Source organism: Gopherus evgoodei, chromosome 15 (genome assembly GCF_007399415.2).
Source record: "Gopherus evgoodei ecotype Sinaloan lineage chromosome 15, rGopEvg1_v1.p, whole genome shotgun sequence".
NCBI classification, from domain to species: domain Eukaryota; kingdom Metazoa; phylum Chordata; order Testudines; family Testudinidae; genus Gopherus; species Gopherus evgoodei.
This window is the reverse complement of record NC_044336.1, coordinates 7,165,819-7,180,467: the sequence shown is the minus strand read 5'-3', so window position 1 is coordinate 7,180,467 and position 14,649 is coordinate 7,165,819. Positions and strand designations below refer to the sequence as shown.

The window sequence follows — 14,649 nt, the reverse complement described above, 5'->3', positions numbered from 1 at the left end:
ACCTCCCAGCTCTTGCATGGTCCCACGGGAGATCTTATTTTCCAGGGAGATTAAAAATGGGGAGGAAATTGATGCCACAAGCAGATAACCACTGGGGTTGGGGGGGTGGGATTCAGAGTTAGGCCAGAGACTTTTTTCCTCCCTCCCCACCTAGGAATGCAGCTGTCTGGGGAGGGGAGTTTTCATCATTACACTTCTTTATACAGGCAGATTGTGCCCATCATTACAATAGCAGGATGCATGCTCTAAAAGTTACAACATACATTTGCCACCCATTGCTCCAGGCCCCCAGCCCAGCCTCTGCCTCCACCACTCCCTGAGATGCCTCTGGTGAAAGGCCCAGATTACAGGTGTGCAGGGAAGGCGGGAGATGGGACCCCATGCCACAAATCATAGTCCTGCCCCCAGGCAGCTCCCAGTCTGATTCCATATTCTTCTCTCACAGATCACAGAAGTGTCTGGAGTCTGCATCCCATTGCAGGGCTGAGCTAAAAATCCGCCCCTACTGGCAGCCAGCACTGGCACAGGAGGCAGGGAAAAGGGCACTTACTCCACTACCTAAGTGAGGGAGGCATGCAAGCTCCTCGATGCTCTCAATAAAGGGGTGAGGGGGTGGAAATGGGGTTATTACAATTATCTGCATCTCCCCAGAGACAGCTGCTCATTCTACCTACACTGGCACTAGCTCAGCATGAGCCGCTGCCATCAAGCTGCCAGGTGGGAAAGGAGCTGGGAAGCCTGGCAGGTCAAGCAGAGACCCCACTCCCAACGCGTCTGATTCTAGCCCCACACGTATGGGCAGGCTCAGCCGGATGGCCTTCTCTCCACACTCAGCAATTACTTAATAAATATTCCATTTTTGTCTTCAAAGTGCTTTACCAACACTGATCCCGCTGATTAGCACTGAGATGTGCAGGTGACACCCCAGCCCTGGAGAGCACTCCCATGAAGTCTCATCCGACTCCGGTGCCAAAGGAAAGACAGATGGTACATACAGCAGGAGATGGGGTACTTGGACACATGGGCATCAGGCCACAGGGCTAGACACGTTGCCCTCAGCTGTCTCCAACCTATGCACTGTTGTTCCCCAGAGAATCTCAACACACTACACAGGTGGTTCAGTGTCACTCCCTATTTTACAGATGGAAAAACTGAGGCTCAGGAAGAATGCAAGAGATCATACAGGGCCAGGCACTATTGACATGAATAAGGGCTCACAGGACTGGTCCAGCTGCTCCACTCATGCCTAACTCTGCAACTTTTTCCACCCAGGCACACACCTGTGCCAGCACATAACCCACTGAAGGCACTGGGGCTCCGCCACACAGGACTGGGGTACAGTTACATCAGCATATCTTCAGGGGAGTCACACAGTGTAGCTGACAACAGGATCTGGCCCACAGACACAACTCATTCTCCTGTTAAGATAGCCTCTTGTCCACAGCATGCAGCCATCCCCCAGCCTCCTGGCCAGATGCACCTGCTTGCCAGACTGAGACCATCTCCTACCCTACAACCAAGCACAGCTGGCCCACTTCTAGCTCGGGAGGTCTTGGCACCACCAAGCCTGAGGCTTAGGGTGACGGGGTACGGGGGGACACACCACTAATGTGACTCCTCGTTAAGGTAAAGATAAAGAGAGGCATCGCAGTACCAGCATCAGTCTGGTGCACAGGCTGGTCGGCTGGATGCCACTGCGCTGTGTGATTCTGATTGGCACTAGAGTGGGAATGGAGTTAAGGTTGGCTCGGGGCAGCGTTAAGGTTAGGGTTAGAGAGCACTGCACCCACAATCCCTGCACACTGGGCCATGGGCAGGCACCCCTGGCCCCAGCCCGTGGGTGTGGGTCCGGATGCCCCAGCCTACCTTGAACTCCACAGAGAGCTGCGGGGTGTAGTCCAGCGTCCAGAGTGCCCTGACCAGGGCTGCCAGCTGCTGGGTGACCTCTCCGGGCACGCCACGGGCACGGTACTGCTCCAGGCCCAGGAACTCGGCCAGCAGGTCGGTGTTGCTCAGGCACTGCACCACAGCGTTCATGAAGCACGTGTTGCCGTGGTTCTTCAGCCCTTGCGCCCCGGGGGGCCTCCCCTCCACCGCGCCCCCCGGGGGGCTCCAGGAGGGCCGCGCCTCCGGCCAGGCGCTGCTTCCCCCGACCTGCTCCTCCGGCGGGGCTGCCCCGGGGGGCACGGCCGGCGGGGAGCCCGGGGGGCACCTGAACCCCCCCTCATCGTCCTCCGGCTCCGCGCCCCCCCGCCGGCTCCCCCCTCCCAAGTGCGACAAGGCGCTCAAAGTTTTCAGCAGGCGGCTGACCAGGCTGCCCAGGGCGCGCAGGGGTTTGCGCCGGGACCCCCGCCGCCGTCCGGGCGGCTCCGTGCCTCTGCCGGGCTGCTCCTTGGGGGGCTGCGGGCTGGCCCCTCTCCTGCCCCCCGCCTGCGGCTGGTCGCCCATCGCCTGGCCCCGCCGCTCCCCCGCCAGGCACCAGATTCACCTGCCTCCCCCTGCGCGCTGCGCTCCACGGCGCCGGCTGGGTGCCCGCGGGCCGGCCGAGCTGCCCCCGACAGGTGCCCCGCGGGCCGAGGGGATGCTGGGCATGCTGCCGGCCCGGCCCCGCTCCCCTCCCTGCCGGGCGCTGGGTCCCGGAGCCGCTGGCTCGGGGTGCGCGAAGGGGCAGCTCCTCCCCCTGCTGGAATCTGATTAGCCTGGTTTAGTTTGGAAGAAGGGGCGGCTTTTCGCAGGCGAGACGCTGCTGCTGCTACTGGTGGAAAGCGGCATTGGCTCGAGCCTGCCCTGGAAATGGGTTTCGCCAGGGCTGGGCGTGGGGAGCCTGCCCGAGTCAGGTGTTTCCAAGAGGAAGTAGCGCTGCCCAGCACCCTGAGCCCGAGGAAGACAGCTGGGAAGCGAGCCAGGCTGGCACTGGCAGAGGCAGCTGGTCTGTGACTGCGGAACTCCCCTCCACAAGAGATGGGGGCAAGCAGACAGCTCAAAGATAGGCCTCTAGGTCAGTCTGTTCCCTGGGGGGGTCTTACACCATGCTCTGCACCTAGTATCTGAGCGGCTTCCCGCCCTGCGTTCAGCAAGGTGACTAACAGCTGTCACAGGTTTGTTTGCTAGCCCTCTCCCTTGTTTTCACTAGCTCTGTCTGTTTACTCCCAGCTGTCACCCTAGGGTCAGAATCTCAGGCCTGCCTACTCTGCACTAGAAAAGTTGCACCAGTCTAGGCTATCGCTGCACTTTGTGCTTCTTTCAGCAGTGTGGACCCGGGCACCCCCCACCACGGATTTCAGTAGCAATGTAGATGCGGGGGCATGGCTTATGTGAGTGGAGTACAGATGGAGCTGAAGAGTATGGGTATGTACCCAAGTGCACAACTATAAAGCTCTCTACTTGCCTGAGCCTTGCCTCCTCCTGCAGGGAAAGACTTTGGCAGTGGGGAGAGGCTGAGCCCCACCCCCACGTCAGAGCCTGTCGCTGGCTGGCACACGTAGCTACACACTGCAGTGTGGATGCAGCCACCTGTTCACGGTGACATCTACCCCCACACACCTTACACATGACCAAAAGTAGGTGTAGCGTAGACATAGCACTAGTTACAGTGCTGCAGCGGTTCAGCACTTGCTTACATCAGCTTGCATCAATAAATGATCGTCTGATTTAAGCAGGGGTTACACTGATTTAAGTGTCATTAGGAGTTTAAATCCATCTAGTTAAACCAGTGCAATTTTCCTAGTAGAGATAAGGCCTGAAATCCAACAAATAATAATCTCCTGTATTTATGGAGTGGAATCAAAGGACCAAGGCACAGACTGTAGATAGATTCCATCCCTCAGTCCCTGTGGGGCAGGGCCCCTGGCTTTTGCCATTTCTGTAAAGCTCTGCTGTAAATATCTGCACATTCCTGCTGAAACACACTTTTGCTGAGGGTTTTGGGCCAAATTCATCCTGGGTGTAGTTTAATTACCTGCAGTAGTGTTTGCAGCAAGGGCTAGTTTGGCCCTATTGCGTTTAAAGGAGCTCTGTCAAGATAAAAATCATCTTTGTGAAAAAATAATCCTACCCATCTCACCGAGAACATGGAAAGGACTCAGCCAAGGCGAATGCAAGTCATTTTGCCCATAGTGACACTAAGGTGGATGGGACAATTTCTATTTTCTTTCTAGTCAGTTTCACCTTTCAGGACTCATTCACCAGAGCTGCTACATGCTGACTTCTACCTGCCTTGGGTACTAGCCTGGCCCCCTGTAGCATCTGCAAGACTAACAGTCTTTGATGTGTTCTGTGACAGTGTGAGGTTCTGCTCCCCTCTCCTCTTCTGCCAACACAGGCTGGTCAGAGACCTTTCCTTGTTAACCACCACGCTGTAGCTTATTTACAGTGCTTTTCCCCCCACCTTTGCTGCCCCATACACCACATGGTTTGCAGCAAGCACAGCCGCTCTGCAAAAAAGGGGAGAGATCTCTCCATCCAGAAAGCCTTCTTGGTTCTGAGTCTGCTGCCCTACGTCTCCCCCAGCATGTCCTACCTTCCCCCCTCTGCATCCAGGGCCTAGTTAGCTCTTTAGTGCTCCCCAGTCCGTGCTAATCTGCTAATGAGGCACAATCAGGTCCAGGTGGGGGAATTAATTGGCATTTAAGTGAGCAGAGTGCAGAGTCAGTTGTTGGTTCCTAGCACTCTGTCACAAATTCACCCACACAACACCTCTGTGCAGCAGAAGAACGGAGGCCCAGAGAAACTCAGGCCCAACTCCTCAAAGTGATTTAGGTGCTGAAATGCACTAGTCCATTTCCTGCAGGAGCAGTCAGCAAGACATCAAAAAGAAAGTAAAACACTGGGGGATAAGTCCACCTCTTTCCCCAGTGGGAACAGTATCACAGTGGCTCCAGCTGAGGTCAGGCCCCCACTGTTGGCACTGTATAGACACACCATAAGAGAGAGTTCCTGCTCCAGAGAGACAAAATTACACAAGTTGTGGACCCAGTGCTACAAACCCTGCTCTCTTGGAGTTCATAGGACTCCCATGTACAGTGGGCTTGCAGGTGTGATGTGTGCAGCTATGTAACTGATAGGAGATTTCGCTATGCTGTACTGTTAGACACAGAGGCATCCCCTCCATTTTGTGTTTCATTTCAGATGCAGTTTTCCAGAGGAGTCACACACACTGTGCTTTCTCTCTGTGTATTTGTTCTTCCTTTGCTTGTTGTTTTCCTTAACCTGAAATCAAAGTAACCCAGAGTGAAAGGAGGTCTCTAACTGTCAGAGGAGGAAGAGGCAGCTTGATAAGTTTCTGAACAGGATTTTATGATGGTGTTGGCTGCAAAAGCAGGAAACTGAACTCAATAACCCAGGAAGTCCCTTCCAGTCCTATGGCTCAGTGAAAGGACATGTTCAGCTCTTTGTGGGGGTGGGGGAACCATAACCCAGGATCGGGCCCTTTTGAGACATATTGTCCCACTGTTGTGCACTTAGCTTTCTTCCTGGTGCTCCAAGACATATTGAAAATCAACATTAACAGTCCAGCCTTGCTAAAGGCCTCTCCTTTGGGGATTTGAGGTGGGTAGGGTTCTGAAATGCGATTCCATAGTCAGGGGAGCCTGGCACTCGGGGACCCAGATAGTAGTTGCTGAGTCTTCTACTACAGCCTTGGCTAATAGAGGCTCATGTTTAAGATCCAGAGGTTGCAGGTTCAATCCCCATTGCCCACACCTCCTGCAAGGGGTTGCATCATACATGCATTAATGTGAAGTGCTCTGATACACGGGATTGATTCCATAGCCCAGGGTGCATAACCCTGCTCCAGACTGCCCCTCCCCCAAGTCTCCATAGCAGAACCATAGGCATTCCTCTGCATCTTAGGGGCTTCATATCTGGAGATGACAGACCATGATTTCACACCTGGTGCCAGCCTCTCCTGGAGAGCTGCTCTACTCTCTGACAAGTCCCTGGGCTCTGCCTTCTCACTAACTCCTTGCCCGGTTGCATATCCATTTTTATTAGCAGTGCAAAGCAAAATAAAGACACACCTTGAAAAGTTCGCTTAACCAACAACAACAACAAAAAGAAGGCTGAGTCAAAGGGGTAAAAAGTTCACCGGTGCAGAAAAGTAGTGCTTCCTCCATATTATGTGAGACACAGGTGACTGGGTAACTCACAAAAGGTGCAAGATCAGGACCCCCAGGGGCATTCATTACAGAGCTGTCAGTTACCAGCTGCCACTCAGCGGCCGTCTGTTGGCTCTCAGGGATGAATCGGGTGACAGCTGATTGCAGAGAGGCGCGTGTGAGCATGGATCTGGCTGCGGGTGAAATTCTGGCATGTCTTTGGCAGTGACATTATTCCCCCATTGGTGTATGTACCAGGCCAGTAACACAGTGATGTACAGCAGCCCGCAGCCCATGGTTAAGGGGCTCATGAGGGCTGGAGGCATGGAAAGGCTCTTCCTCTCCCAAGAAGACAGGACTAATAAATGTCACACTTAACAATGATCTATTGTGTGAGGAGCAAATGCTGCCTCCAGACATGAAGCAGGCCTGTGGGCACATTGATGTCTTGCTGCAGGAGCCTCTTTTGTAGCTGCTCTCAGGTTTTCCCACAGATTTTCTGTGTAAGCAGAGTCGTCCACGTGGCACAGGGGTGGCTGGGAATGGGCAAGGTGACAAAAACACATCCCTGGGTTCTGAATCCTCTACCCCTGCAAAGGCGAGAGGTGTCTAATGGCATGGCACAGGGAAGGTCACTCAGTCTGCGATCCATCACATAATGCAGGAACAAGAGGGCACGCAATAATTGACCAGTGGAACCCACTGCCACAGGATATCACTGAGGCAACTGGCTTACCAGGATTCCAAAGAGGAGCAGACATTTATGGGGATCAGAGCAGCGGCCATTGCACTAGTACCCAGAGGCCTCAACCAGCCAGGGGGAGAGAGAAAACCAAATCCCCATACCCTCTTTCCTCTTCGTTATATACCCCATCTGGGCATGTGCTAGGCAGGGGGCTCTTAAAGCTTCTACAGCTGCTGCTTTCACCGGTCACCCTACCACCCACTTCTCCTCTTCTTTTTCCCCACATCACCTGAACAAACCTGAATGAGAGGCTGTGTCCGAGGCCAGGGCTAGCTCCAAGTTTTTTGCCGCCCCAAGCAAAAAAATGTTCCTGTGTCCGCCCGGCCCCAGCCCAACCCCACCCCTTCCCCACCCCATTCCAACCCCTTCCCCAAATCCACGGCCCTGCCTCCTCCCCGGGCGCACCACATTTCCCCTTCTACCCCTCCCTCCCAGGCTTGCCTGGGAGGGAGGGTGGAGAAGCGGAGCGACAGCGCGCTCGGGGGAGGAGGCGGAGGTTAGCTGGGGGGAGGAGCGGTTCCTCTGCCTCCTCCAGGGTTACTTCCTGTGGCCCTCCCTGCACCCCCCATCACCACAACTCACCTCTGCTCCTCCTGCTCCCCTGAGTGTGCTGCTGCTGCTCCGCTTCTCCCCCCTCCATCCCAGGCTTGCCACAAAACAGCTGATTTGCACAGCAAGCCTGGGAGGGTGGGTGGAGAAGCGGAGCAGCGGTGTGCTCGTGGGAGCAGGCAGCAGTGGAGCGGAGGTGAGCTGGGGGGTGCAGTTCCTCTGCCCCTCCCGGGTTACTTCCTATGGTCCTCCCTGCGCCCCCCACTGCAGCAGGTCACCTCCGCTCAGAGCCGATTCCCAGCTTTTTGTGCCCCAAGCAAAAAATAAAAATAAAAAGAGCTGGAGCGCCACCCCTCGAAAATGCCGCCTCAAGCACATGCTTGGAGCGCTGGTGCCTAGAGCCGGCCCTGTCTGAGGCACTTAGCAGGGTAGGAAGCCAGTGACTCTGCCCAATGTGTCCAGCAGCTAGACACCAGTCAGGCCCACATGGCAAAGACCCTGCAGGGGAGCTGTTCACACCATAGTCTGTTGGGTTCAGTGATGTATCAATCTGTCTCCACCTTTCTACACCTCTGAGCAGCACAGCTCTGCCGATCTACATTTGAAATCTAGCCCATGTGGGTGGTGTAGCTGTACTGAATGGCGGAGGAATGCGCTGGATGCTGTGTGCCAGTGTGAAGGGCTGTAAAAGGGGACAAAGTGATTGTTACATTTCACAGGTGTGGTATTCTGTCAAGGGAGCCGGCTCTGTTTGAGTCCAGGCACACAAACTGGGGGCAAGGAGCAGGGCTCAAACACCCCCAGATAGACAGGGTCCCCCATCCTCCAGCTCACATGGAGGTAGGGAGAGGGGCACAGACATTCCCTGGGGGGCAGGGACCCCAGCTCCCATTGGGGCAGGGAGAAGGGCTCGGACATTGCTGGGGGGCAGGTATCCCAGCTCCCAGGGGGGTAGGAAGAGGGGCTCAGACCCCCCAGCTCCTGTCACACACAGAAGGGGAGAATGTGGGGATGACATCCAACTCTGCCCCATTCTCCCCCCCACCCCAGTTCCTCTGCCAGTCATCCTCATGTCCCCTTCCCAGTGTCCCTCCACCCCTCACCCTCATCAGAGACCCATGCCCTTCTCACCTCCTCTACCGTTTATCCCCCTCCCCTTGATGCAGCCCCAAGCCCCTCTCACCCCTATTCCCTGCCTCCTCCTGTCAGCAAGCATGTGCACGTCTATTTTTTCTTTACACATTTTTTACATTCCCCCACAATAACCCTGCATCCCCCACCAATTGTGGCAATATGCCTCTCAACTGTTCCCGTGTTTCTGTCTCAGATAGGACTTGAACTGACACCAGCTGGGTGGCTTGGGTTCAAAAAGGCCTTGGGCTATCCAGCTCTTACAAAAGTTTGGAGGCTACCCGTCTTGTTAACTCCTCTGTCTGAGCATGCTGGGGAGGCCCATGACAAGTCTCACTGGAGAAGCAAAATCTTTTCCAAATAATGTTTTAATCTGATTTCCCCCAAAGGAGCCATGCATTCTGTTGGGGTAGCCCTCAAGCCCCGGAGACGCTGGTGCGACAATCAGAGCCCTAGTTTGATCTCTAGGTGTGCGCAAAAAAAAGGTTGCTAGAATCTCGCAACTTTAGAAAAAGCTGTTTTATTTGGGGAGCTGTATCTCAGGGCCCCCTTGATTAAATGGCCCCCAAATTGGAACCCTAACAGTACTCCACAATCTCATGAAGCACATCAGATTTCAAGGCGATCCGAGGAATGGTGTAGATTTTAGAGCACTTAGAAGAGTCAGTCTTTAAACAGAAAGCTATTCTTAGCCCTAGATATAGAAGAGCTGTCCATCTGCAATAATATCTTCCAGTTTAAAGACAGGGCTGTGGCTGGAGCAGAGCAGCCTGGGCTAAGCAGGTGTCTTGTAACTGCACTGACCCACTGTGACGGGTACCAGAGTGGTTCCACAAGGCCCGATAGGGGTTGTTGAGAGCTGCGAAGGGAGGAGCAGGAGCAGGGCTGCCCAGAGAGGGGTGCAAGTGGAGCAATTTGCCCCAGGCCCCGGGCCCCACAGAGGCCCCCACAAGAATATAATATTCTATAATATTGCAACTTTTTTTTATGGAAGGGGCCCCCAAAATTGCTTTGTCCCAGGCCCCCTGAATCCTCTGGGTGGCCCTGGGCAGCAGACTGAGGGAGAGGTGAGCTGGCTGGTTAAAACCCAGGAATTGTATCTGAGACATCTAGGTTCTGTTCCTAGCTCTGCCACTGTCTCACTTGTGTGCCTTCACTCATTGATCTTTGCAAAGTGCTTTGAGCTCGTGGGTGGAAGGTGCTAATCCAGGGCCACAATGGGCCTGAGCCTGGAAGTGCTCTGGGCACAGATTTTCCACAGAGGTCAGCAGGACAAAGCCCTGCCCCCAAGCTGGGTTTCTCCAGCCCGACAAGACAGAAGAACCAGAGACTCCAGAAGATCTACTTAGGACTTTACTAGTTGATTTTACGTGGAAGGCACCCAGACACTATGGTGATGGGCCCCAGGATATCCCCACAGAGAGGCCTGCACTCCAGAACAGGGCCCGACTGGATAATCCGGCCTGATCTTTAAGGCTGGGCTAGGATCCCAGAGTGTCAAGTAATCAGACAGCTGTTTTAAAACTGCATGTGGTTCTCTCATCCTGAGAGATGCTTCTTGGGTCTTTTGTGGCCACAAGGGGGAAGCCCAGTGCCCTGGCATATAGAGTGGCACTACAGCATGTGAAGGGCACCAGTCCCACATAAGAACCCGGAGCAGTGAAAATGAATTCTGCCAAAGCAGCCGCCAAAGTGATCTGATGTGGCTGCACTGCAAGAAAGCAGCTTTTGGGTGAATCCAGTGCCCTCCGCTTATCTCCAGCCAGTCCACTGGGTCAGGTCACTCTCTGGGCCTTAGCTGTGCCAGGTGTGTTTGCAAAGAGGGCAGAGCACTTTATAAAACCTCAGATGTTCTCTCAGGCAAGATCCACCCAAAGTCGGTAGTGCAAAATGGGCAGAGAGAGCGAGAACTGAACGGTGCAGATGAAGGAGCTCTCGGATCCCCCAGAGATGACTCTCCAACCCCTGAAATTCTCTCTCCCAGCAAACCCAGACAAGGAGACTGCCGTCAGGTCCAAGTCACGAGGCCACTCCCCAAATGGGGTCCGTCCAAAAAGCTGCTCCATGCAGGAGCATGAAGGAAACATACCGTCTGTCGCGTTTGAAATAGCACCGGCGCAGTCCATTGTTTTCCCTAGATGCCCAGCTGGGAGGCACCAAGTCCAGCTCAGTGACAGGAGGGAGGAGCGGGGGAGGGATGTCATTAGAGGACCCTGTTATTTAAGTGGCAGGGATGTTTTCTGCCCAGGTCACCCTCTCTGCTGCTCTCTTGCCCCCTCCTCTTTGGTCCCCACGAAATCCTCACCCCTGTCCAAGTCTCCAGCACTGGGGCCTCCACAGCTGCCACCTTGTGCCCGGCTGAGCCTTTTGATACTGGTTTTTCCCCAGAGAGACTGACATGAAGGGGCATTTCCCTCCTCCCCAGAGATATATCTTGTGTTTCGAGATCTATGGATGAAAAGTGCTAGATACGAGCTAGAGGAGAACTGTTGATGGGTCCGGTCCTGCACGCCAGTTAACTCCTGGAGTGAGCAGAGCCGAGGGTGTTCTGTACTGCCCAGGCTCCAGCCCATCAGTCAGGAGGGAGGTTCATCTCCGTGATTCATCTCAATCAGTGCCACTGCCAGAGGGGAGCAGCCATGGAGCCGTGCAGCCTCTGCTGTGCCCTGGCTAATGAAGACTGAGCTCTCCTAAGAGTGGTGCATGCTGGGGCAGGTTCCAGTGGCACTGAGATGGGCCTCGTTAGGAAGGTTGGCAACCCTGAACTGCAAGTCTGACCCCTGGAGAGCCCATAGAGATCACTCTGCACTGCATGTACCCTTTTCCATGTGGAAAATAGATCACAGAGGGAGGGGACTGGGAGTCAGGAGACCTCGATTGAAGTCCCAGCTCTGCCACAGACTCCTGATGTGAGCTTGGGCAAGTCACTTAGTCTGGGCTCCATCCCCCATCTATGAAATGGGGATAGTAACTTCTACCTCCCAGGAGTGTTGCGAGGATAATAGTAGTAAAGAGCAGGGCTGTGGTGGCGTAACACAGACAGCAGCTGTAAGGGAGAGGCTGGTGGTCACTACACAGCAGATATCAGGTGGGCCTGGAGCTGAGTCTTGGGGAGGCTGGATTCAGAACCCACCTCTGAGGCTGCTGCAGTGTGGCCTGCTCTCAGGATCTGATCAGAAACCTCACCACCTCTGATGCTTTGCTTAAAGCCACAGCTCCTGACCATGATGGTTACATGAGAATCTCTGCTTTCAGAAAGAAAAGAAAAAGATGGGGTTTTTTTAGCCCACAGGGTTGGCGTGGAAAGTTTGGAAGGTGACCTGATTGCACCCGAAAGGTTCAGAAATCAGAAAAAACCCCACATTTCAAAAATCTCATGATTTGCAGGGCTGGAGTAATGATTTTGAATGTTTGGGCTGGCAAGCCTGACTCGTATTTCAAAGCTGCTCCTGTCCCTGGGGCTGGAGAGCCCATCTATCAATACCCACAGAGCCTAGAGGCTGAAGGCTCTTTTCCTTTATAAATGAAACCATTCAGTAAAAGAAACTACATAAATTACCCATTTTATTGATTACATTTCCAAAAGCCACTCCAGGACTTCACACCAAAGATACCCATGTGAAGCTAAGCCCCAAGAACCATACGGGATTTCCCACAGCATCACATACTCTGGCCTGAAGGGTACACAATCTGGCTTGGTCTCATTACATCATAGGGATGATGGGACCTCAAAATCATATAGAAAACCCTGAGACAAAAGTCTGGCTAGGCCAAGTCCCCAAGAACTGGGTAAGTAACATTCACTGAATAGTTTATATGAGGAACGTTGTGATATTTTTCAATTACATTTTTCAATTAAACAAAGGTAGGTTTTGCCTTAAACTTACTGTCCTCCATTACTTTTACTTCACTAACCTAGCATGGCTAGAAATGTCTTCAAGGACTTGTAGCTTACTTAAATGAAAACAATTTGATTTGTTCGGTTGACACAGCAGCCTCCCAGAAGACCTAAAGCATCAGATAGCAACAGTGACAGAAACTAGAAAGTGAAAATTACTAGAAACAGAAACCAAACTGGATGAGCCTCAAATAGTGAAATTGACTAGAACCAGAAAGCAACTAGAATCAGAAAGTGAAATAGGGTAGAACCAGATAGTGAAAGGGATTAGATCCAGAAAGCAGAATTGATTAAGTCAGAAAGCAAAATTGAGTGAGAACCAGATAATGAAAGAATAGAACTAGAAAGCAAAACTGACTAGACCCAGACAGTGAAACTTCTTAGAACCAGAAACCAAACTTGATTAGAATGAGAAAGCAAAACAGACTAGCCCCTGATAGTGAAACTGACTAGAAGTAGTGTCTCTGCCTAGATGGAATAAAGTACAGAAAATGAACCAACAGCATCAAAAGTACATTTGATCAACAATACCAGCTTTAACAATCTCCAGAATTATCAGCAACACAGGTCAGGCAATGGTTTGACTTACTGATAAGACTTTTACCTTTAGGGTCAGATCCATTTTGAGTGTCAGTAAGATGTGGGCTTCACTCCACAGCTGCACACCTTATGAGTTAAGGGTGATGTGCACAGTCCAGACAAATGGGACTGCTCCTCTATCCAGTAGGAATGGAATGTCTTATTTAAAATATAACTTTAAATGTTCAGTTCCCACAGGATATTAAGTTAATTTATATTTTTTAAATAAAAAAGGTAACTTACTCCATCTTCTGAGTTCCCCAGTATGTCTAACCTTTGCTGTGCCTGTCTTTTAAGTCCTACTCCTGAAACACTTACTAGTGGGCATAGACCCAAATCCTCCAAGGAATTTAGGCACCTAACTCCCATTGGTTTCCATGGAAATTAAGCACTTAAATGCTTTGGAGGATCTGAGACACAGTGCTTAGAACTATGAGCAGTCCTGTTAAAGACAAGGGGACGGCTCCTAAAGAGTAAGCACTATGCCCTGTAGAAAGAGTTTGAAAGATCCAGTCCTAGATGACAAGAGCTGTATGGCAGAAATCAACTTTATTTTTTACCCTTGTACAAGATCAAATGCGCTGTTGCAATTAACAAATAAATGTTGCATAATAATAAATGACTATGCTATTGCATTTTGTCTGGTGAGGACAACTCATCCTGTAGCCACTGAGGGGCCAGGCCTTGGCTGGGAGCTGGCAATTTAGAGTCTGATCCTTTGGGAAGCTGAGTGCCCTCAGGTGCTCTCTGAATCCAGGATCAAGCCTTTAAAGCCTTAGACAACCAAATGAATGTGGGCAGACCCTTTTGGAACCCCCTTAGCGTCCACAGGATTCCACATGGGCACAATGGTTCACTTGTGTGAATCCAATCACAGGATCACGGCCTTACACCTTTATCATAGGTAATATTGCTTATGACCTGAAACAATCATTTCTCATGGCAGGGTGACTGTCAGAAATTTTTACTATGACTATCTTCCTTTCAATCGGAACTTTATTTGTGATCTTTGCCCTTCCTAAAATAGCTGTGTACTCCATGCCTTGTTATTTGGATTAAAATGAAGATTTATTACAGCTGCAGCACAAAGCCAGTGTTACAGTTCAGGTTGTGCAAACATTTCCCCTCTCAAAGGCATTTCTCAGACTTTTCAGGCCCTACATTTTCTCCATTTAGATCTTAGGCTGGAAGCAAATTTAGGGGAGAAAGTTTAAGGAAAATGCCTAAGACAATTTCAAGTACAAAGAGGGTGGAAAAATACATTTTTGCATTCTAAACAAATTCTTTGCTCCCATTGTATGACCAGCTGCCATGCTTCTGATACCAACGTTGAGTGCTGAGTCTGGTGTAAAATTGTAAATAGTTGATAGATAGATAGAGGTATAGGGAAAGAGGGTGTGTGTGCATGGAGATAGACAGATAGAGAGACAATTTGCCTTTTAGCAGGGAAATATACTCTAGGCCACAGATCTGCTATTGGGTGGCCTAATGAAAATCCATTTTGCTTTAGCCAAATCACAAAGGTTTAAAAAATACACTTCCCACACACACACACACTGAATGTTACTGTATGACAAGGAGCTTTTAATAATCATCTCCTGTTCTACTGGCTACATTTGGAATTTCAAAGTATAGTCAGAGCGGCAGCGCTG

General features: G+C 51.8%; 1 protein-coding gene across 2 annotated transcripts in view; it reads right to left on the bottom strand.

Moving 5' to 3' along the window:
* Nucleotides 1–14,649, bottom strand: part of USP43 (ubiquitin specific peptidase 43) — a 200,862-nt gene extending 186,213 nt beyond the window's left edge. Inside the window, exon 1 of one of the 2 annotated variants that reach the window (XM_030534619.1) lies at nt 13,241–14,649. In XM_030534619.1, the coding sequence (XP_030390479.1) occupies nt 13,241–13,366 (126 nt within the window). In that variant the 5' untranslated portion in view covers nt 13,367–14,649. Of the gene's footprint in view, nt 1–1,866; nt 2,069–13,240 lie in introns of those variants that run through there. The other variant, XM_030534617.1, reaches the window with a different exon arrangement.